Source organism: Silurus meridionalis, chromosome 6 (genome assembly GCF_014805685.1).
Source record: "Silurus meridionalis isolate SWU-2019-XX chromosome 6, ASM1480568v1, whole genome shotgun sequence".
NCBI lineage: Eukaryota > Metazoa > Chordata > Actinopteri > Siluriformes > Siluridae > Silurus > Silurus meridionalis.
Genome location: NC_060889.1, coordinates 25,662,625 through 25,687,669, shown reverse-complemented (window position 1 = coordinate 25,687,669; position 25,045 = coordinate 25,662,625). Strand labels below are relative to the sequence as shown.

Below are 25,045 nucleotides of genomic sequence, written 5' to 3'. Positions count from 1 at the left end.
AATTGTCTGAAAGCCTCTTTAGAAATAGAGTCCTGCACTTCTGGCCTAAGTAGTGCTATTCTCCCAACATTCAGGAATGCCATTTCCAGTTTAATTTCGAAGAAAATGAAAAAGATTCCCCAGGGTTTGAGCCAAACAGCTAGTCATAAGAAGCATTTAAATTCAGCTTGGACTCCACAAGATGTCGCAAAACATTTATTTTAGATTTTTGTTCATGTTAATGTGATTGCATCATAACATTTTTGAATTTTTTTATGTAAAAACGTCTACCACATCCCAACTGTGCTCTTTTTGAATCAGATCCGGTGGCTCATGAGACGACTTTTGCTTTGTGACATGGTGCATCCTGAAAACAACCATTAAAAGATGAGCAAAATGTGGTCAGAAAGTGATGTACATGGTCAGCAACACTATTCAAATAGGCTGTGGCATCCAAGCGCTGACTGATTGGCATTAAAGAGCCTGAAGTGTGAGAAGAAAACAATCCCAAAAACAGTTATATCACCACCTTCACCGGACTGAACTGTTCACACAAGTCAACTTTGGTCAATGGATTCAGGCTGCTGTTGCCAAATTCTTACCTAATCATCCGTTTACCTCAATAACAATTAAGTTATCTTTAACTCTCCAGTTTTGATGAGTATGTGTTCACTGCATTCATAGATTTCTGTTCTTAGTTGACAGAAGTGGATGCTGATATGTTCTTCTGCATGTTGTGATCCATCTCCTTCACGGGTTTTATATGTTCAGCATTTTCTGCTCAATACAATTCTGCATTGCCACGATGTTTTAAAGAGCTGGCAAGTGAATAAACGGCAGGCAGAATAACACAGGTCGTAGCGTCTTACGTTTTGCTAACGCGCAGTACAGGGACGTAAGCGTTTTCAGACGTTTGGGGTTTTCAAATTTATCTGGATTAGTGTAGATGTAGCCTTAATCCGAACACTACGTTGTTAGAGCTCATTAACAATGTCGACTAAAACTGGAAAGATGTCGTTGTTTGAATATTGTATTTTTCCATTTGTCTTCATCTGAAGTAAAGAACTCGCTCCAATGCTAATTTTACAGTAGCAAGGTTTTATGTTTAATGCTTTATAAAGCACTTATTGATTTATATCACCTTTGTCTCTGACCAAAAACCTTCATATTGTCTTAGGGTGTTTTTCTTTGCCACGTTTACCTTGCTAATTGGGGATTTGAATTTACCTTTGGTTTCTGTAAACCTTTTTGAGAAACTTTCTGAAGTGAAATATAAAAAAGTGTTAATTTCTTTGTCAAAAATATTGTTTCAGAATTAAGTTATACAGATGCGTTAACTCCGAATTTTGCTTGTCACATGAGATTTTTTAAATATCTATATACTTTAGATTATGTCCATAAATGATGTCAATGATTCTGACATTAGCTGTACAGAGAGAATTGCTAATAAATTGCGTTCAAATACCAGAATTCTCTTCCGTTTGCATCGGTCAAACTCATGTGGTCGCTTTTTTCCACTTACCTATTAGCACAGGGAGAGCACTTCAACTTCCTATGAAGAACAATCAAACAATCAAAATGGCACACAAGTGAAGCCCAGCGTGACTCTTGTCAGAGCTCGTACTGTACACCGCCCTGGGGAACTTCAGCTGCATGAGTTCAGATCTGACCACAAATGAGCAACATGACAGGCAGTGATGAAGGGACTGAGAAAAAGAGGGGAAATGGCAAGGAGGGACATTTTCCACAGGGATGAAGCTTACTTTGATCAGTGAAACAAGAGTGATCAGAGCTTTAGCACTGCAAGACCCAGCACAAATGAAGGATGAAGTGAGAAAGGGATGATTGGAGATGATTTAAAACGTAACTTACTCGAAGGAAGAAAAAAAAAAGGACAATGTGCTTATTAATCTTAATAAGTAACATTATTTTCAATGCTTGATTTCAATGATTGAAATTCAACATGTTGGAGAAGTTTCCCTTTGCTTAACAGATTCCAACGTTACCCACAATGCCATGCAGCTACCTCGCCCCTTCTTCATCTCTTCCTGAAGAGATTACAGACTTTATCCTTTCCATAATCCCCTTTTCATTTCCTTATCTTTGCAATATATTGCATCTTACCAGAGAAATTGTTCTGTACCTCACAAACACACAGTCACTTACTTTCTTAGAATTTGTTTGTGGAAATGTATTAGCCTTATGTATAATAATTACAATAATAATTGTTATAAATCAAGATCCTGGCAAGCACAGAGTGTAATCTAGCAGCTCTATTAATGCTCCTGGCCTTAGATCCTCAATCCTGCCTCTTATGTTCTATAGTTGCCAACTCAAAATCCCACTGCCCAACAGCCACTGAGGCCACCGGACATTCCTGCTGTCACGTTCCCAATCCCCCAGCATCTGACTGTACATTCCTGGGCTCAATCACCCCCACACACCCACACCATACAAAAAGCCTTAGCGAAGTATACGCTCAGGCAATGATACGTTTTCGTTTGAAAATATTTTCCCCTCCATTTTAGGCTTCTGTCCCCACTAAGTTTCAGTTAACGAAAATGTATGCTTTTGAAAACGCCTTCCAAACTGGATAAACCTGAAAACATCATTTTCGCATCACAGTGTGGACTGTGAAAATGGAGGCTTTTGAAAAAATTTTTATACATTCTTTTATTATCACATTATATCTCTATAAAGCTGCTTCGAGGCATTGTCCATTGTTAAAAGTGTTATACAAATAAACATAAATTGAACTGAATTAAACCGAACTGAAATTTTCACTGTCTAATCTGTGGGATTTTGGTCTCCAGCTTGTTTTTCTTTCTATGTGTTTTCCATTTATCCCCACCAGATGTCGCCATTTTTTTTTTCCTGTGTCCCTAATTAGCTCCTATTGCATCCACCTGAGTCCTGTTAGCATTGTGTGTATTTAGGTCCCGTGTCCCCTCCCATCAGTTGTGGACTGATTTTTGTTCTGCTTTTTATTTGATTCTTTTTGTATGTATGACCCAAAAATTTTTCCATATTCCATACAAACGACTTTAGGCAGTGATCTGCATAACATTAGCCGCTAACTATTAACGATGGAAGTTTCATTCAAGAGTAAAAGGTTTCGTGAAATTCTTTCTTCCTGATAAAATGAATCAATAATGATTTAGTCTGTTATTAGCATACAGTTGTTCTAAATGTTTAGTCAAGGCACGTGGGCTTTTATTGTCATTTCAACCAAATGTAGTTGTTACAGTTACACAGTGAAAAGATCCCGTGTTTATCCAGGACCCTGATGCTACACAAGACAATAAAGAGTTGCAGGAGGCAACAATTAACTAGTTAAAACCAGAACTACACACAGGACTAGTGCACATGTACAATTAGTGTGTAATGGGTACATATTGCTAGACAGCAGTATGGAAAGTATGTGTGAAGGGTGTATGGTCCTGGTGCATGGGTTCATCCACAATATCTCTGTATGTAGGGTAAATGTATGTAAACTGTGATGCAGTAAAGATACCCTGATTATCTTCTTAGCTGTACTCACTATCCATTGTAGGGTTTTCCCTCAAAAAGTAACAATTCCCAAACAGCTGCCTCTTGATACCCTCTCTAGAACAAGGTGAGGATTGGTGGCGGGAGCTTGGGCTTTTCTCAGCCTTCTCAGAATGCAGTGTTGGACGAAGCACAGTCAACCCCCTGATAATTCCCGGTTCGGACTAACTAACGGCAAGTTGCGGATTATCTTAAAACGTTCTTGAAAAATTATGCAAATAAGGTCACGGTTGTTGTGGTGAGTTCGACTCAGGAGTCTCTTCCATCATTTATTCCTCTCTGAATGTTCTGCTTGCTGTTGAACTGATGCTGAACTGTATGTTGGTGATAAGTAGATTTCACCAAGCGCCAATCAAAACAAGTTTCGAAACAGAGCATGTGCTCGACCCTGATTGGTGGATTGCTGCGTGTTTGACCAGTTTTGTCCTCATAAATTATTTAAAAGGAACGACTGTTTTCACAAAATGTAGTTGAGTTAAAAAGTTCATATCACTGTATGTCATGAGATACATTATTACATAAAGTGGTCAAAAGATTTTTTTTTTATAATGAACAAGCAAATACTTATCAAGCCTTTACAAATGTGGTCACAATCTCAACCTTTTTTCTTATATAATTTTTTTTGTTGTTGATATTTTTATATATATGAGCGAATCAACATTTTTTTCATTTTCATGACATGCTGCATTAGAGATTAGTGAAAATGAATAAACATATCTCTTAAACAAGAAAACAAACTTGCTAAAACTATAATTAAACACACATTTATGAGATTTAGGCTACAAATTTGAAATAAAAAAACGGTGAGCAGATGTTCATTTGAGTTTATTTGTCCATAGTTTATCTGTCGGAGAGCCTCAAATGGCAGTTGTTGATGCCTTGACAGTGTCACTTGCATAAATCCTGTCTTTCCTAAATGCTTTAATGGTATAGTACTGGGATAAACTGGATGTACTGCAGTAGAAAAAAAACAAACAAAAACAAAATACAACCAGACATCCAGCCAAGTCCTGAGGTCAGGTTTCTAATCTTTATTTAGAAACCATGTGACAGATATATAGTATACACAGTCTTTGACCTGCTGTGAAGTTGTGTCGAGATTTCCTTACACTGCAACCTTAACATCTGTTTTGATTTTCTGGACTTCATAATTTCCCAAAATTGATTTAAAGGTCACCAGTAATACCTGTAGAAGATACAATATTAAATGGAAAACACTCATTGTCATGGTAAGGACATTACTACAATTACCATATGCTGTGCTTTGAGATAAAATCCGCTTCAGATGTGTATGTGTGCTTGCGTGTGGTTGTTGGGGTGATGTGCAGTTTATATTTTGAACTCTTTCAACTCAGACTCTGTTGTGTGTCTCAGATATACATGTCATAACAATCATCTTGAGACTTTTAAAGTTGATGCAGCTCAGTGGGAAGTGGTGATTAAAAAAATCTTTCAAAACCTCTTACTATGAAACTCATGACCCTGGTTTAGCAAGGACTGAATTATTGACCACTAAAGGAAGGCGGACGTTTGAGTAATAGAATGGCAGTAGATGTACTGCAACTGTATTAATTTAATACACTACATGCAAACAGGAAAGTGTTGGTTAGTGCAAGTAAAAATAGAAACTCTAAGAAACAGTAGACACCCGAGACCTGTTTCATGAGATTGCAAAAAAACACTTGTGGTGTAAACTTTTGTTGAAAGTATGAAAATAATTAGAGCTAATTTCTATGTATGAAATTGACAGTACATAAATTATTATAAAAGAAAAAAGGAATCAGTGATATATCTGGCTTAAGACAATGAAATGCAGTTATCAACCAGTAAAGCAAAATGCATGGGATTATGGGAATTATAGTGTAGTACAGTATATTAAAGAAGAAGTAAATATATGATGTATGCGTTATATACACACTGATCAGGCATAACATTATGACCACCTGCCTAATATTGTTTTGATCCCAATTTTGCTGCCAAAACGTCCACAAGGACCAGCTTTCGCTCCTCATGGGCATCAATGAGCCCTGGTTGCCCATGACCCTGTCGCTGGATCACCACTGTTCCTTTCTTGGACCACTTTTGATAGATAGAAGAGCTGCAGTTTTGGAGATGCTCTGATCGAGTCGTCTAGACCTTACCCTAAATCCTTACGCCCATTTTTCCTGCTTCTAACACGTCAATTTTTAGGGCAAAATGTTCACTTGCTGCCTAATAAATAAATCCACCCACTAACAGGTGCCATGATGAAGAGATAATCAGTGTTATTCACTTTACCGCTCATAATGTTAGTAGGTCATAATGGGGGGTAAGATAAACAAATAATATTTAAAATATATAATATAAAACTTAATGAATGCAGTAATAATAAAGTTTAAATTAAATTCAAGTTTATTTCTATAGCGCTTTTTACAATGGACATTGTCTTAAACCAGTTTTTTTTATAAAACAGAAATTGAAATATAAGTAAATTGTGTATTTATTCTCGACGAATAAGCCTGGGGCGACTGTGGCAAGGAAAAACTCCCTTAGATGGTAGGAGGAAGGAACCTTGAGAGGAACCAGACTCAAAAGGTTGAACTCATCCTCATTTGGGTGACACCAAGAGTGTGATTATAAATGATTAAAACAATACAGACACAATAATATGCAAGTGTTTTGGGTGTCAAAATAATTGACAAGGACTATGTTTCCCACCAGCCACTACACCTCATTAACAATGTCATTATCAAACAACTGTTTCACCTTCACCAATAATTAGCGCTTGTTTTCAAACACACGTTTCACTGCGCCTTTTGTCTCTTGTTTGTCTTTCAACATGGTCTGTTTTGCTCACGATCAGGATGCACTTATCTTGTCCAGGTTCATGCTCTTGGTGGTTTGTTTTCTTGCATGGGCTTCCTGCATCGTTACGTGACTTTGGGTAAAGGCTGGCAGTTAGCAATTAGTGTCTTAATTCAGTATAAGCCAAAGGGAAAAGGCTGTTCTTAACAAAGAAGGTTTATGGCATAAACATGAAGAAGAAAAATAGAAAAATATGTGAATACTTGGAAAAAAATACATGGCTCAGTCCCGTTCTGCTGGTGTTTTGCTGCTGCAGCAAGTGTCGCTTTTGTTGCCAGTTATTTAGACAATAATGACTGTGTGTTGAGTTATTTTCAGAGGACAGCAAATCTGTACTGCTATACAACCTGCACATTGACTACTCTTAAATATATCCAAGTTTCATTTCTATAGTATTGTTGCTTGAGAGACAAGATGTCTTATGAGATACAGTATGTATGTATGTATGTGTATTGACTGGCCATTTACGAACTGATTATAAACATTTTCAAATAAACCTATTAAATTTAAATACACATCTAATGAAAGTCAGTTTTTTATAATTATTTACAGGAAGACAGTACAATCTAATCAGCCATAACATTATGACCACTTGCCTAATATTGTGTTGGTCCCCCTTTTGCTGCTTAAACAGTTCTGACCAGTCAAGCATTAACAGCATTAACTTCTTCAGCAGTTTGAGCTACAGAAGCTCGTCTGTTGGATCGGATTTAGGATAAGGTCTAGACGACTTAGTCAGAGCATCTCCAAAACTGCAGCTCTTCTATCTACCAAAAGTGGTTCAAGAAAGGAAAAGTGTTGATCCAGTGACAGGGTCACGGGCAGCCAGGGCTCATTGATAGCCATGGGGAGCGAAAGCTGGTTCTTGTGGTCCGATTGAACATAAGTTTTTGGCATTAAAATTGGGACCAACTGACCCAGTCGTCTAGACGTCACAATTTATCAAACTAATCAAATCCTTACACTTGCCCTTTTTCCTTGCTTCTAAAACATCACTATTGAGAACAAAATAGTCACTTGCTGCCTAAAATATCCCACTCACTAACAGGTGCCAATCATAATGTTGCCAATCATAATATGCCTGGCTGGTGTTCATTAAACATTCTTTTTCATCCCCTTTCTAAAGCTAAATTTCAATACATTTCCAGAAGATTCTCACAGCCAAATCAACTGAAAACGCCAAATTTACAATGGATAAGATGCCCTTATCCAGAGTGACTTACCTTTATGTTCTTATGTTGTCAGCAGTTGTGGGTTAAGGACCTTGCTCAAAGCCAAACAGTGCCAGCCATGACCTTCCAATTAAAAGTTCAGCATCTGTACCTTTTAAAGAAAGAAAAGAAAGGAAGGTGCTTTATACTTGTTACATGTACTTTACAACACCATAAAATTCCTCATTCACATAACCCAGCAATGTTAGCAGGCCTTGGTCAGAGAGCAGGGTCAGTCATAGTACAGTGCCCCTGGAGCAGAGAGAGTTAAGGGCCTTGTTTAGGGGCCCCAAGAGTGACTACTTGGCAAAACCGGGGCTTGAAACTCCACACCATCTGATCAGTAACCCAGAGCCTTAATCACTGAGCTACTATCAAACTCTGTTCCTTCATTTCTAGAACAATATAAGAGGATTTTCGTAGCATGCAATCTTTATTACTGCTGTATATTTATATTGTGCATGTAAATATGATATACAACAGTGTACTCATTTATCTCTCTCTCTCTCTCTCTCTCTCTCTATCTATCTATCTATCTATCTATCTATCTATCTATCTATCTATCTATCTATCTATCTATCTATCTATCTATCATCTATCTATCTATCTCTTTTGTTTATATTCTCGTTAATCCTGCAGGAAAAACACAGTCTAATGGTGGATGGACGACGCTTCACCTGGCTAGCTACTTTGGCCAGAAAGATATTGTTGAGGAACTGTTAAAGGTAAGAGACACAATGTGAAAGTGTGAAATGATCAAAAGGACAATGTTATTTATTGTGTGTGTGTGAAGAGCGGCGTGAAAGTGAATGTTCAGAATGATGTCGGGGACACAGCTCTACACATTGCAGCCCTGAGTGGAAGAAAGGTGGGTGACTCTCTGTCTCTTTCTCTCTTTAAATTTCTCTCTCTTTCTCTCAGTCCCACCCCTGATCTGAGTCACTTTCTATACACAGGAGGTTGTTCTGCTGCTGTTACGCTACGGTGCATGTGCCACGCTACTCAACGGATGCGCGCAGACCCCCAGGGACATCACCGATGATGATGAAGTCATTACTATGCTTGAAGGTGGGCACTTTGTCATAGTAGCCTAGATTTCGATTAGCACTGGTACCAAATACTTCTTCCATCCTGATCGGATTTATCTGCTCCAGCTGCAGAAAGGAGGGAGTGCAGGAAGGTGCAGGAGAGACTTTTGAATGCAGCAAGAGATGGAGATTGTGGTGCTGTAGCCCAGTTGGTGAGCCGGTGAGGTCATGTAATATGAAATATATAATATGACACATATCAATTTGTACCCTTTTTTTTTTTTTCAAAATAGTTTAGCAAGAACAGACCTCCAGACGTCAACTGCAAGGACTCGAATGGGGACACGGCATTACACCTTGCAGCCTACAGGGGGCATAAACAGTGTGTGGATGTGCTGGTGAAGAATGGAGCCAGCTACAGTGCAATGAACAAAAATGGTACGTTCTACTGAATCTGAAAGAGTTAAAAATAAGTGTTTACACATTTAAATTTATTTTCTTATAATAATCATCATAATAATAATACTCACTAATATGTATTTTTTATTTAATACATAAAAGATAGCAGGGATGTAAAGAGTACTTGAAAATCGTACTTAAGTAAAAGTATTGATACCTTTCTACAAATCTTAGATCACAAGTTCAAAGTCACCAATTCCATTTTGATTTGAGTAAAAGTCTCAGTTTAGGCTCAAAGTCTAAACTTAAAGATGCACTTGTCCTCAACACCAAAACACAACACATGTTAGTGAAAAGCCAAAAACAGAGATTGTAAGATTTTATTTCCTAAAATCCAAATCAAATTGTACACTTGAACACTGTATTAACCATCAACACAACAACCTCTTGAACATGCAAGAATGAAACATGGATCAAACAAAGTAGTAATGCGATCTCTCAAAAAGGGGTCATCAATTAATAACAAACAGTATAATGTCACAAAGTAAAAGAACTATCAGTATTCAATGGACAAATAAAATCAGAGTGACATATGTAACCTTAGTTCCCTGAGGGAACGAGACACTGTGTCACAAGGCTTTGGGAATGATTCCACGTCGTTCACGCTCTGAATCACGTGTGTAATCCGGCCAACGGCAAGACATGACGTCACCGGCGGGGTGATGTCACAAACAGAAATCTACAAAATGCACATGCAGTGGAGCCGACGCTAGCTTCTGCAAATGAGAAGGAAAGTGCAGCAGGGATGCAGGGAGTGTGAAACATGACTGCTCCTCCACCACGGAGTGGAGTCTCCATTTCTCCAGGCCTCGGTCCTTGCCTCGAAAGGGCATCTGCTCTCCGATTTAAGTACCCAGGGATGTAGACAGCCCTCAATAAGAGCAGTTTCCCCTGGGACCACTGGAGGATCTGTTGTGCCAGCCTATATATTGGGCGAGATTAGAGACCCTGGTGGTTGATGTAGGAGACCACCAATGTGTAGTCCGTATGGACCAGCACACGGCGATCCCTCAGGTCTGGGAGGAAGTGTTTCAGAGCCAGAAACATGACCAGCATCTCCAGGCAGTTTATGTGCCACATGAGATGGAGCTTGTTCCACTGACCTTGGGTGGAGTGGCCACTCATGACTGCTCCCCACCCTGTGAGATATGCATCTGTCATTAGCATTACGCAATGATAAGGAGCTCCCAGGCCAGTGCCCTGAAACAGGAATGCAGGTTCTTTCCACATATCTAAGGCTCGAAGGGCTTGCTGTGAGACCTTGATAGTACGGAGTGGATTGCCTTTTCGGGAGAACCCTCTGTCTCAGAGCCACCAATGGAGGGGTCTCATGTGCAGGAGGCCAAGTGAAATCACACTGGATGCTACTGCCATAAGTCCCAGCAGCCTCTGTAACTACTTCACATTAAGTGACTGACCTTTTCTCACCCTCTTGACTGTTGTGAGGATAGTTTTGATCCGAGCTGTGCGAGCATAACGGTCGAGTCCCACACCACACCTAGGAAGGTGGTTCTCTGTACTGGAGAAATCACACTCTTCTTGGTGTTTAGTCTTAACCCCAGCTCCTTCATACATTTGAGAACAACATCTGGATGTCAGATTGCTCGAAGCTCTGATTGAGCTAATATAAACCCATCTTCGATACAGTTCAAAATGCCGATGCCGTGAAACCTTAGTGTGGTTAGTGCTTTGCCCCAAAAGCAAACCTCAGAAACCTCCTGAGAGCAGGAAGGATGGATATGTGGAAGTATGCGTCCTTTAGATCTATCATGACAAACCAGTCCTCGGACCTGATCTAGGGCACAACCTGCTTAAGAGTGAGCATCCTGAACCTGAGCCTCATAAGGAGCATAGATCTAGAATCGGACGCAACCCCCCATCCTTCTTCAGAACCACGAAGTACTGGCTGTGGAAGCCGGACTCTCTGAGTACATGAGGGACCACCTTGATGGCCTCCTTCCTTGAAAAAGTGCGTACTTCCTGTTCCAGGATCAGAGCCTGCTCAGGCCACACCAGAGTGGGGCACAGGGAGGCGAAGACCCAAACTAAATCGAGTAGCCCTTCTCTACCGTGCGCAGGACCCACTGAGACATGTCTGGCAGGCTTTCCCAGGCTGCCAGAAAGTCTCTTAAGGGAACCAGCCTGTCGAGGCTAGTCTCTGGCCCGTCCATTCACTATGAGACCGGGCGGAGGTGGAGGAAGATACCTGCTGGAGGTGGTTGTGGCCTGGGGACGACCCTTAGATCCGCCGGCTCCTTGGGCTTGGGTCTAGAGTGTCGCCGAGGGCCCTTGGGCCCCTCTAGAGGGGTCTGGGTGGCAACGCTCTGTTTTTGGGCTTGGGTGCGTCTCTTCCACCCGTGGCATCGTCCCATAGCCGCACTCTTGCATCCCCACTACGTTCGCATACAGCGAGGCTTATGGGGTGAAGAGGCAGGTTGCATACAGGCTATCCCAGAACCTGGACACCTCAGTGTGCAGATCCCAGAAAAAAGGCAGACCACGGCGTGGAGGCTGTGTGGCTACAATGCAAGCAGTCGAATCCCTCATGATCCGACTGCACATGATCCTATCTGAAGTAAACGACATTTCAAGCTCATGCCTGCAAAGATACACAAACAAAGCGCTTATCGGAAGGAACAGAAGCTAGCATCGGCTCCACTGTATGTGCATTGTGTAGCTTCCGGGTTGTGACGTCACCCTGCCAATGATGTTGCGTCTTGACATTGGCCGGATTACACACGTGATTCAGCATGTGAGCAACACGGAAGCGTTCCCAAAGCATTGTGACGCAACTCAAGTTAGTGTATGGAACTTTAACATTTCTAAATTACTACATTTAAGTTTATCTTAAATGAGTGAATCAGTAGCAACAGTACCAAGGAAAACTTCCCTGAGATGGTATAAGGAAGAGGAACCAGATTTAAAAAGGAACCCATCCTTATTTGGGTGGCACCAAATGTTCATACATTGCAGTTCCATTACTTTTGAGGTGTACAATTCAGTGATGGCAATTACATGGCAATTTCACTGAATTGAATTGAAATAAAAAATGCAGACTGCTTATAGTAATTACAGTCCAAATCCAATTTCATGGTTCTTAAGTTCAACCCTCCACAGTAACTTCATGGATCTTTAAACTGTTTATGAAGGACCATTTTCAGCAAGTGATGAAAAGAAATCCATCCATAGGGAGCCATCAGGATGAATCAGACCAAAAAGGTCCAAAAAAACGAAAGGGAGTAAATGTTTTTAGCTGCTACAGTATATCATCAGCGATAAAAAGGAACTAGCTTCGTTTCTTTCGTTTCTTCAACAGTTCACATACTCACAAAGGAAGTAAAGGGACTAGTGTGTCACTCTTTGTGTGTATTTTTATTTCTGAATTTTCTAACTTGGATAGCTTGTGTGTGACATTAAGCAAAGAATGAACACGGCAGACTGCGCTAGTGGAGAATCACAAAACCGTTGGGCAAAAATGAATCAAAAACCACAATAGCAATTAGAGCAAGAAGACTTGATGGTGAGTCAGGCGTATAGAACAGATACTGAGCAATACATTGTGTTGTGAGTGTGTGTGTGTAAAATTGAGCAGTAGCTTGTCGACTTTGAGTGTTACACACTACGAGACGTAATGTCTGTGGCGGTCATGTTTGTGTTTTGTGGTGTTTGCTGGGAGCTGGAGTTGTGTTGTTCTTTGCGACACTGTGTTTCCATATGCATTGTGTTACACTTTTTCTGTTTTTCTGTAATGTTTTGTAGGCCAATCTGTGCTGGATGTTGCCAGTGACAATGAAATGAGACTCTTTTTGGAGAAATGTCAAGAAAATGTACGTGCATATTTGCCTCACAATGAATTAAATGCTACCTCAGAAATGCAGCCGAATCTTTAATAAATCAATCAATAATTAAATAACCATGCTCTTTATTTTCACCCCTGAAGACAACATGTATCACAGCTAGAACGTTTGAAGGGCTTCTGTGGAAGGTGAGGACCTATTTGTTCAATGCTTATGTAACTTGGATATACTAAATGTACATAAAGGAAGTACAGTGGAACCTCGGGTTACGAGCGCCCCTGGATACGTAAAATTCAGGTTAAGAGTCGCAATTCATAAAAAATGTTGCCTCTAGTTACGAGAAATTTTTTAGGATACGAGCGTTGCGCACGGAAAAATCGCAGGCAGGTTAGTTTTTTTACGTATCGCCACGTGCTCTCGCTGCGCTCTCGTGCAGCACAAACACATCCGCTCGTCGCTCTAACAGTGTGGAATTACTGAACTTTAAATACTGTACGTATTCCAAAATTTGTATCGGGATACGAGCTTTTCAGGTTAAGAGTAAAGTGATGGAACCAATTAAACTCGTAACCCGAGGTTCCACTGTATTAGTAATTTATCCAATCTTCAAAACATGTCATCCCATTCACAACCACAAGATGGTAGCCAAGAGCTCCTTCATAGACCTTCCTGAAAATCTCAGGCCATATTATGGGCACAGATAAAATCATGGCTAAATTACTGTGATATGCTGCAAACTCAGTTTGTAAAAAAAATAAATAAATAAAAAGCTTGACTTTTTCTTCTCACAGAAGTCAGATTTTCTGAGCTGGAACTCCCACTGGGTTGTTCTGGAGAACGGGACTGTGAGCTGGTACTGTAACCAGTAAGTATTTCATTATAAACCTGTTCCTTACAGAATGCATTTCAATTGGCCAGTCATACTGTCATTTTGAGTGAAATTGATGCAACAGTGATTAAAAAGAAAATGAAAAATAAATAATCATGACAAACTTTAAAGTTGACTTGTCAAAAGTAGTCTGTAAAGTTGATCAGAAAGTGTTTTATGAGAAGAAAGGAAAGAACATTTTGTCAGTGTGAGTCTATGGAAGTTTTGGGGATAGTACAAGCTGTCTTGTTAAGTGAGAAAAATCTGAAGGAGGCCACAGAGTTTCTCGAAAGCTGTAGAAAGAATAAAATTTAGAAAAGTTGTGTTTCATAATAATAATATAAATAATGATTATTATTAATATCATCATCACTGAATACTGGCTTGACAAAAATAATTAATAAAAGCAAAAAAAATATATTTTGAGAAAATCGGTATTTTGCCACTGTTCTGTTCTGTTTTTTTTTTTTTTAGAAACCAGAAGACAATAGGGACAAAAATGTTTACTTTGTTACCCCCAAGTAGTGGCGGGCTGTGTATTTGGTACCTGGGCCTTCAGTGGGGACTTAATTAAACCCGACTTAATTCACTTCTTAATACCACCACTATCACATCGCAATTATAGAAACCAATTATAGAAACCATCAATACAACACAAAAACGCAATATAACAAAGCGTGGTATTACAGAGAGAGAGACATTTCACATATGAAGGATGAATATCATTTTACTAAAGCAGGAAACCCAGTTAAGACTCCAAACCTCTACACTACAACCTCAACTGTGCCACCTACATCATCTGGAGCAGCTCAGAATGAATATTTGTCTAATAACATGACAAAAACATAAAAATGTAAATAAAATACAACCTACTCACCAGAGATGCAGACTCATAATTTGCACCGCTCCTCAGAAGCTGTAATCCAGTGATACTGCTCGTATTCACTGGTCTGGAAGTGGTGAACAAACCCTTTCCTGGGCTGAGACAAGTTAGCTAGCTTCGGGGTTGGCTGACCCCCTCACGATGTCTAGCTTTTCTTCAAAATGTATTTTTAAGTATGTCGTGACCAAATCAATTTTTCTTCCTCCGTAGGCATAAAAAAGTCTAACTCTTATTTAGACTTTAGATTTATTTATGTGGAGAGAGCTTCACACATGTTTTGCCAGTCGAATTTGGCTGTAACAGTTTCCCTCTGACCAACCAATCAGAGGACAAAAAAATGCTGATGCTACTCTGGGCCAGCTAGCTGCCCTGTGAGGTAAATTTGAAATCTGATTGGTTAAAGAAACTTATATATTTATTATAGAGACTAAGGTAAAAAGGCCAGCAGTACTGACTTTAAAGGCTCTGTGCAGATTAGATTGACATGGCAGCACATAGAGGCTGAAATCTGATTGGACAAAAAAATCTAACATCTACAGTACATACACATACTGGAAGCAGTGCAGCCAAGAGAAACACTACGAAATGAAGAGAATAAACTATTGGAAATAAATTAATACAATTCCATGAAACAAATATTAGAATTTAGATTGTAAATCTAGGTCAGTGTTTCTGATAGTGTTTAGCCCAGCAGAGAAGGCTTTGCTGTCCCTGGCTGCCCACCAATGAGCCCAAGAAATATAAAATCTAACCATCTGGGTTTAACTGAATCAAAGTGAACTGAGTCAAGGTTTATTTGAATTAGGGATTAATTAAATCAGGGTTTTATTGAATCTGGCATTAACTAAATTAAGGTGAATTACAGTGAGGAAAATAAGTATTTGAACACCCTGCTATTTTGCAAGTTTTCCCACTTAGAAATCATGAAGGGGTCTGAAATTGTCAGTGTAGGTGCATGTCCACTGTGAGAGACATAAACTAAAAAAAAAATCCAGAAATCACAATATATGATTTTTAAACTATTTATTTGTATGATACAGCTGCAAATAAGTATTTGAACACCTGTCTATCAGCTAGAATTCTGACCCTCAAAGACCTGTTAGTCTGCCTTTAAAATGTCCACCTCCACTACATTTATTATCCTAAATTAGATGCACCTGTTTGAGGTCGTTAGCTGCATAAAGACACCTGTCCACCCCATACAATCAGTAAGAATCCAACTACTAACATGGCCAAGACCAAAGAGCTGTCCAAAGACACTAGAGACAAAATTGTACACCTCCACAAGGCTGGAAAGGGCTACGGGAAATTGCCAAGCAGCTTGGTGAAAAAGGTCCACTGTTGGAGCAATCATTAGAAAATGGAAGAAGCTAAACATGACTGTCAATCTCCTCGGACTGGGGCTCCATGCAAGATCTCACCGTGGGGTCTCAATGATCCTAAGGAAGGTGAGAAATCAGCCCAGAACTACACGGAGGAGCTGGTCAATGACCTGAAAAGAGCTGGGACCACCGCTTCCAAGGTTACTGTTGGTAATACACTAAGACGCCATGGTTTGAAATCATGCATGGCACGGAAGGTTCCCCTGCTTAAACCAGCACATGTCCAGGCACGTCTTAAGTTTGCCAATGACCATTTGGATGATCCAGAGGAGTCATGGGAGAAAGTCATGTGGTCAGATGAGACCAAAATAGAACTTTTGGGTCATAATTCCACTAAACGTGTTTGGAGGAAGAAGAATGATGAGTACCATCCCAAGAACACCATCCCTACTGTGAAGCATGGGGTGGTAGCATCATGCTTTGGGGTGTTTTTCTGCACATGGGACAGGGCGACTGCACTGTATTAAGGAGAGGATGACCGGGGCCATGTATTGCAGATTTTGGGAACAACCTCCTTCCCTCAGTTAGAGCATTGAAGATGGGTCGAGGCTGGGTCTTCCAACATGACAATGACCGAAGCACACAGCCAGGATAACCAAGGAGTGGCTCTGTAAGAAGCATATCAAGGTTCTGGCATGGCCTAGCCAGTCTCCAGACCTAAACCCAATAGAGAATCTTTGAGGGAGCTCAAACTCCGTGTTTCTCAGCGACAGGCCAGAAACCTGACTGATCTAGAGAAGATCTGTGTGGAGGAGTGGGCCAAAATCCTCCTGCAGTGTGTGCAAACCTGGTGAAAACTACAGGAAACGTTTGACCTCTGTAATTGCAAACAAAGGCTACTGTACCAAATATTAACATTGACTTTCTGAAGTGTTCAAATACTTATTTGCAGCTGTATCATACAAACAAATAGTTAAAAAATCATACATTGTGATTTCTGGATTTTTTTTTTTAGATTATGTCTCTCACAGTGGACATGCACCTACAATGACAATTTCAGACCCCTCCATGATTTCTAAGTGGGAGATCTTGCAAAATAGCAGGGTGTTCAAATACTTATTTTCCTCACTGTAAAGTGAAGTTGAATCCAGGATGAATAAAATCAGGGATGAATTTAATCATGCTGTAAGCATGTGCTGTGTTTCAACCTTCCCGGCCAAAACAAACCAGGATTCTAAATTCCAAAATACTGCATATATGTATGCAATAAAGCTCAATCAGATTTTCAATCAGATGTATTGAATTTGACTTTATGAAGCTGTCTGGATCCATACAACACTTTAGACACATTATTATTCTGGTGTTATTTCAATCTCTCTCACTTGTGTGTTCATGTTGTGTTCGTTGGTCGTGTCCACAGGTCGGATGCAGTGTGTGGAGATCGTAGGCAGGGTTGTAAGCCTCTTATGAAGGCTCAGTGTGTGGTAAGTGCTCTAAGAACATAATAGCTCAGCAGTGTGTGTGCTCAAACTTTACACTCATCCACCCGCACCTGCGGAGTCCTGTGAGTCCGCTGCAAAGATGTTTTATTCGAACTAATGTAGCGCTGAAAAAAGGGCTGGTGTGAAGGTTTCTCTCATCAGTCCAGTTATTAAGATGAAATGCCAAATACAATAAATGTGAATGTCAAAAAATGGTGCCATGAGGTGCCATGTTGAACATCTAGTGGTCAGTATGAGAGAATTTTACTCAAAGCACCAAATTTTAACTGCTCTAATACAAAATATGCAAATTTGTATGGTCCTGTCAAGCAAACAAAAACATGAACATGATGAATAGGACATGTGGCTTTGCATAGTCACAATGTTTGACATACAGCTGTTATCACTTAGGGTGTACTTACTTTTGTTGCCAGTTATTTTGAAATAATGGAGTTGTTTTTAGAGGACAGTAAATCTGTACTGCTACACAAGCTGCACATTGACTACTCTAATATATATCCGTTGAGAAAACAAGCCATTAGGGTTGCACAAGCCAGTGTTACTCTTAGTGCTATTCCCAAGCCCGAATAAATGGGGAGGGTTGCATTAGAAAGGGCATTTAGCGTAAAATGTGCCAAATCAAATATGCGGCTCACAAATCAGATTTTTGGAGCAGCTGAATGAATATATATACAGTATATACACATATGTGCTTTGTGAACATACCATTTTACATTTAGTCCCTATTTGCTGTTAATATAACTGCCACTCTTCTGGGAAGATGTTCCACTAGATTTTGGAGTGTGCATATGGATATTTGTGTTCATCTGCCACAAGGGTGTTACAAAAGGCAGGTACTGATGTAGTGAGCTCTTCGAAGATCTGGTTTACATGCTTTGGAGAGGAAGATATTGAGTGACCTGCTATAGAGCTCTAAACTCATCTCTACCGAACACCTTTGGGATGAATGTGAATGCTGACTGCACCCCAGGCCTCCTCACCTACATCAGTACTTGCCTTTTGTAACACCCTTGTGGCTGATGAACACAAATATCCATAACCACTCTCCAAAATCTAGTGGAACATCTTCCCAGAAAAGTGGAGGAAATTATAAGGGTAAATTGGGACTAAATGTGGAATGCAATGCTCAAAAATCACATACCATTCTTATGACCAGGTGACCCATTACTTTTGGAAATATAGTGTGTGTGTGTGTGCGACATTATTAAAATGCTGAGTTAATATTTTGTCTGTCTTACCTGAATTTTATCCTTTATGTTTGATTATCTTTATTTTTTACCTTATACTGTATTAAAAGAAATGGTGTTTTATTTTTACAGGTAAAAGCCTGGGATAAATACTTTTTCATGCTCAGGTGTTGTGACGGCAGTGCGCATCACTTTAAAGTGTCCTCTACATGCGCTGAACCGGAAATCACCAGGAAAGTGAGTCATTTTTCTGTGATTCTTGCTGAATGGTCAGTATTAAGTACAATAGGCATAGGCTCTGATCTGATTTTTAAGTGCAGATTGACAGAAGTACAGATTCAAGTGACCCAGATTTAAGTGAATGTGATTGTCATTAAGGTGTCCATGTGCTGGTATAAAAATGTAAAAGTGAAATGGTATGAAAGTGACGCTGTGCTAAAATGTGAATTTGATTACGTTTGCATTTCTGAATTCTAGGCTTTTAGGTATTAAATTATCATTATTTCTCTGCACAGATAAGGTGTGTTATATATATTGTTTCTATATTTTTGTGGCAGCTCAGGCAATGAAAGAGGTGGTGCTGAAATAATAATTATATAAATATAGTCAATGAAATCACAGAAAGAGAACATATAATTAATCATATGGGGATATTTTCTCTAACTACACATTTGTTTAACATTTATAGAAGGATTGTGCCTCAAGTTTTAGTTTGGTTCAGTTACTGCCGTTGGAATGTTTTAGTTTGGTTCAGTTACTGCAATGGGAATGTTTTAAATTTCTTCTGTTACTGCCATGGAAATGTTTTAGATTGTTTCTGTTACTGCGATGGGAATGTTTTAGTTTGGTCCAGTTACTACCATAGGAATGTTTTAAATTGCTTCTGTTACTGCCATGGAAATGTTTTAGATCAATTCAGTTACTGCCATGGGAATGTTTTAGATCGGTTCAGTTACTGCCATGGGAATGTTTTAGATTGTTTGAGTACCAGCCATGGGAATGTTTTAAATTGCTTCTGTTACTGCGATGGGAATGTTTTAGATTGGTTCAGTTACTGCCATGGGAATGTTTTAGTTTGATTCTGTTACTGCAATTGGAATGATTTAGATTGGTTCTGTTACTGCCATGGGAATGATTTAGATTGGTTAAGTACCGGCTATGAGAATGTTTTCAATTGCTTCTGTTACTGCGATGGGAATGTTTTAAATTGCTTCTGTTACTGCGATGGGAATGTTTTAGATTGGTCCAGTTACTGCCATGGAAATGTTTTAGTTTGGTTAAGTACTGGCTATGGGAATGTTTTAAATTGATTTTGATACTGCGATGGGAATGTTTTAGATTGGTTCGGTTACTGCGATGGGAAAGCCTTTTGGACAGTAACATTGTAACATTCTTATAACATACATATGAAGAGAACAATCATCTATAGCTGCAACAATGTAGGTAATGTAGCTGTAATTGGATTAAACCATAAGACGAATCATTCGTTAAAAAATGAACAACTGTTTGTGTTGGAAAATTGCTGCAAGTAAAGTAAAACTGAAAATCAGGGTGGCATTCATTGTTTTCTCTTTTTATTTAATTACTTTATTATATTAATGATCTTGCTGATGACATTTAATTGGCTGATTTCACATTTTGTAGTCGCTAGAAATGAGTCAGTAAAAAAAAAAACTTCATGAAAATGCACGAGGGTTCATTGAAATTAGTTGATGATGAATGCAAAGAAAAAAATCAGCTTATGGGGTTAAAAAAATATCACATACACCCTTGCATCAGTACCAGCACATTTGTTTCCGAGAGAAGAAAATAGCACCTAAGTGCAAACAGGATTGTAATGACTCATGCCCAGGCAAATAGGCAACATTTCAAAGTTAGACCAGCTAAATATGCTTGTGTCAGCAAAAAATAGAACCCGCACATTTTTCATTCTAGCATTTAAGTAGTGGACAATCAATAACTTTTAAGCTGATTTATCCTGAATGTATTAACAGAAATGGGTGGATGCTATCGAGGAGCATGCCATGTACAGCGCCCTCTGTGGGAGCTCAGATAAGACACCTGTACAGGCAGGAGTAGAGGCAGTGGCTGAAGAACTGGACCTGGCACACTTTCTGTCACAGTCTCTTGAGGTAAAATGTTCTCTTTTTAGCGTAGGCTCTTTGTATTCCATAAATACATCCTTATTTTACTATTACATAAATAATACAGAACATTGTGGAATGAAGTCACCAGCATATTAATAAAAATGCATCTATTACTCGAATTTGCTGTTTTAAAAGCACTATAAGACTCATAGTTGAGTAGTTAATCATTTAATGCTACCCTCTGTGAAAATGTGAAGATATTAATAAATTGGGCATTTCAAATAATCAGAATACTTTTATTAATCTCACAAGGAATTTTTTAGGTTGCAGTTGCTTACTGTACAATTCAAGTAAAAATAAACTCATATAAAATATAATGTAAGAAATGTAGTATATTAAGTTATATTACATTATATTTTATTTGACTTTATTTTATACTTCACACTAATGCATTATTGAGCAAAAATGATCCAAAATATTATATATATATTATATATAATATTAATATTAATATTTAATATTATAAAATATTATATATAATTATATAAATGTGGGATAGAAATCTATAACTACATCATCTATATCTATACAAACATAACCTACTATAAATAAATAGTACAAATATAATGTATAACTAACAATGTACTATAAATATTAAATATTATATCACTATAATAATGCATTATTGTAAAGATGTCATTAATATTGTTGCGATGAATCACAATGAGCACCAAAATATTTGCGCATCCTAAGGATTAATACACATATTTAATCAAATACGTTTTACAAGCACATTATATCCACTAAAAAGAGCATTTCTGAAGAAATATACAACAGAAATCTGTCATTTTAGCTGGTTTTTTTGGAGCTTTAGTATTGGTTTACCTCAGGTGCATCTATGGAGCCCTTTATTATTTTAAAATTCATCTTTTGGGGTTAAAGGCTTTGTTTATTTAATTGCATATATATAATTTTAATAAGATAAATAAGTACACGGTCTAGTACATTTTGTTCACAAAAAAAAAAAATTTATAGCAATTTTCTATTTATTTTGACTGATACACAGCATTGTACCTTGTTATGCAATATTTATGAATCTAAAATAATAATAATAAAAAAAATTATTATTACTCTTAAAATATTCTGAGAATTAATTCTTGTTATGACTAAAACATATCATCGCACCTCATAGTGTAAGGTTTTGTATATTTATTTTATATTCACACATGATTATTGCGTCCTAGTCCAGATGTAGTTTGTTGAGTTGTGCCTGTCCTCTTCACACAGGCAGCTGAAAGTTACCAGAAGATGCTGGAATCCCAGGTGGCCATGTTCGTCTCTATGCTCAAGAACGAGGAAAACAACAGTAAGAGACTTTTTCAGGAGCTTGCTGAGTTGTAACTGTATGAATACAAATTTTATAGTAGAGTATTAAAGATTAAACCTGCCCTTTTTAGACTAGATGATTTTTAAAGCGTTTAGATTATAAAAAATTCACAAGCTCTGTGTTATAATTAGTTTTCTTCTCTGTTTTTTTTTTTATATGGTTAAGTTTAAGTCACGCAATTCTGTCAGCAGTATCTAGTGCACACATGTTTGCACATCTAATTACAACCCCTTATGTAATAACACTGACTGACAGCTTTGACTAACCTCTTTTTTTGTTTGTGTGTGTGTGTGTGTGTGTGTGTGTGTGTGTGTGTGTGTGTGTGTGTGTGTGTGTGTGTGTGTGTGTGGTGGTGGGGGGATTTTGACAGGCCCAGAGCTCCTCAAGGCCAGAGAGATATGTGAGCTGTGCAGTGAGACCAATTCAGTGTTGAGGCACTGTGTGGATCTCCTGTCCCAGCGTGAAGAGGTATGTCATGACGCGACAATTTATAACCTTAGAACCGTGACTCACACTCGCGCCGGTCATACAGCTCAAGAATATAAAAACAGAAAAATGTGTGTAATTCTACCAAAAATATAATTTCAGTGCTGCATTCGCATATCAGTCTGGGATTAATCATGGTTATTGGGGACTGAAATTGCTGGTTGGAGTATTTCAAAAGGTGCTGAGTCTCCTGGGATTTTTACACATCCACACACACAGTGCACATTCGTAGAGGATGGATGGGTGGATGGATGGATGGATGGATGGATAGATGGATGGAAGGATGGATGGATGGATGGATGGATGGATTTTTAATATTTATTTTCTCTGTAATAGCTGCTTTGAGACTGGATGTATATTGTTAAACGCACTAGACAAATACAAATTAATTGAACTCAAATAGACAGACAGACAGACAGAAAGATAAACATATAGGCAAATAGACAGACAGATGGATAGCTAGACAGATAGATAGATAGATAGATAGATAGATAGATAGATAGATAGATAGATAGATAGATAGATAGATAGATAGATAAAAAGATCGATGGACGGACGGACGGATGGACGGACGGACGGAATGACAGATAGATAGATAGACGGACGGACGGAATGACAGATAGATAGATAGATAGATAGATAGATAGATAGATAGATAGATAGATAGATAGATAGATAGATAGATAGATAGATAGATAGATAGATAGATAGATAGATAGACGGACGGACGGACGGACGGACGGACGGACGGACGGACGGGTCATTACTATCATTACATTACATACAGGTACTCAAAATGCAGTAATGGCGTTTACATACAATGATGTAAAAAAAAAAAAAAAAGCATCCAATGAGCATCAGGCCTGTGGGTGGAAATGCCTTACTGATTTTGTGAATGGGAGAAGGGTGGAAGGTGGACAGAGGAAAATGGTTTGACAGGAAATATATAGTTTAGGACAAGGTATACTCTTTTTATGGTAAGCACTCTTTACATCTGTGGAACCATTACAGTCTAATATTTGAGGTAGATTGTCTACAGTTGCAGGAGCAGCGAACAACATGTAAGAACAGAAGACCTGTGTCCACTGTAGTGTCCTGTTCTTTTTCGACCAGAATCGAGAATTTAAGATTGGTAAATAACCAATTTACTGCAATTCAATATTAATGTAAAATACTTGCATTATTTATAGTAAGTGTTTTTTTTTCTCAAAGTGTCACAGAGTAATTATTTTGAATGTACTGTTTTGCTTTAATAGCTCATTCACACGCAGGAATTAATACTGTGGGATTGTTAAGTGCCTTATGATAGAATACAAAGTTTGGCAAGCGTGAAGCATGCACATTTTTCACAGGTTCTCCTGTTCAATATGATTATGGCGCTAAAATGCGGAGGCGTTAGAAAGTAGAAAAATGGCAAGAAACTAAGAATAGAAATCCAAAATGTAGCCACTCTAAATATACCACCAGCTTGCAACTGTAATGGCTGCTTCTCCTACTGCAAACCAAAATATCCAACTTTCTGAAAATTTCATAAACCCTGGGCCAGAGATGTTCACGTCATGGTGCAGTTACAGTAACGTGTTTTGAATTTACAAATACTCTCTTTATAACTGATCTCTCTAATTGTACTCCAGCACATATAGCTGATCTCTGTAATTCTTTTAATGTTACTATATGCTTCTATTGGACCCCAATCCTCCTATTACTGATTTCTTCAGTTTTGTATACCTTTAATACTTTGTCTCTTGTTGTACTCACGGTTTTATATTTGATCTCTGTCATTGATCTACCTCTCATTCTGTCCTTATAGCTGATCTTTCTCTCATTCTGTTCCTATAGCTAATCTTCCTTTCATTCTCTCCCTGTGCCTGATCTTTCTCTTATTCTGTCCCTGTAGCTAATCTTTCTCTCATTCTGTCCCTATATCTGATCTTTTTTTTCATTTTGTCCCTATAGCTCATCTACTTCTCATTCTGTCCCTATAGCTCATCTACTTCTCATTCTATCTCTATAGCTGATCTTTCTCTCATTCTGTTCCTATAGCTGATCTACCTCTCATTCTGTCCCTATAGCTTATCTACTTCTCATTCTGTCCCTATAGCTAATATTTCTCTCATTCTGTCCCTATAGCTCATCTACTTCTCATTTTGTCCCTATAGCCGATCTTTATCTCATTCTGTCCCTATAGCTGATCTACTTCTCATTCTGTCCCTATATATGATCTACCTCTCATTCTGTCCCTATATATGATCTACCTCTCATTCTGTCCCTATAGCTGATCTACTTCTCATTCTGTCCCTATAGCTCATCTACTTCTCATTCTATCTCTATAGCTGATCTTTCTCTCATTCTGTTTCTATAGCTGATCTACCTCTCATTCTGTCCCTATAGCTTATCTACTTCTCATTCTGTCCATATAGCTAATATTTCTCTCATTCTGTCCCTATAGCTCATCT

The 25,045-nt window shown here is 38.6% G+C and overlaps 1 protein-coding gene across 1 annotated transcript in view; it reads left to right on the top strand.

Moving 5' to 3' along the window:
- The first annotated feature begins 2,998 nt into the window (after positions 1-2,998).
- LOC124387538 (oxysterol-binding protein-related protein 1) overlaps positions 2,999-25,045 on the top strand; it is a 56,644-nt gene continuing 34,597 nt past the window's right edge. The window contains exons 1-15 of the mRNA XM_046851950.1: positions 2,999-3,091; positions 3,590-3,702; positions 8,223-8,308; positions 8,377-8,451; positions 8,540-8,651; positions 8,738-8,823; positions 8,905-9,049; positions 12,830-12,897; positions 13,011-13,055; positions 13,659-13,732; positions 17,361-17,424; positions 18,762-18,866; positions 20,624-20,761; positions 22,004-22,082; positions 22,474-22,571. Of these exons, the coding sequence (XP_046707906.1) occupies positions 3,642-3,702; positions 8,223-8,308; positions 8,377-8,451; positions 8,540-8,651; positions 8,738-8,823; positions 8,905-9,049; positions 12,830-12,897; positions 13,011-13,055; positions 13,659-13,732; positions 17,361-17,424; positions 18,762-18,866; positions 20,624-20,761; positions 22,004-22,082; positions 22,474-22,571 (1,236 nt within the window). The 5' untranslated portion in view covers positions 2,999-3,091; positions 3,590-3,641. The remainder of the gene's footprint in view (positions 3,092-3,589; positions 3,703-8,222; positions 8,309-8,376; positions 8,452-8,539; positions 8,652-8,737; positions 8,824-8,904; positions 9,050-12,829; positions 12,898-13,010; positions 13,056-13,658; positions 13,733-17,360; positions 17,425-18,761; positions 18,867-20,623; positions 20,762-22,003; positions 22,083-22,473; positions 22,572-25,045) is intronic.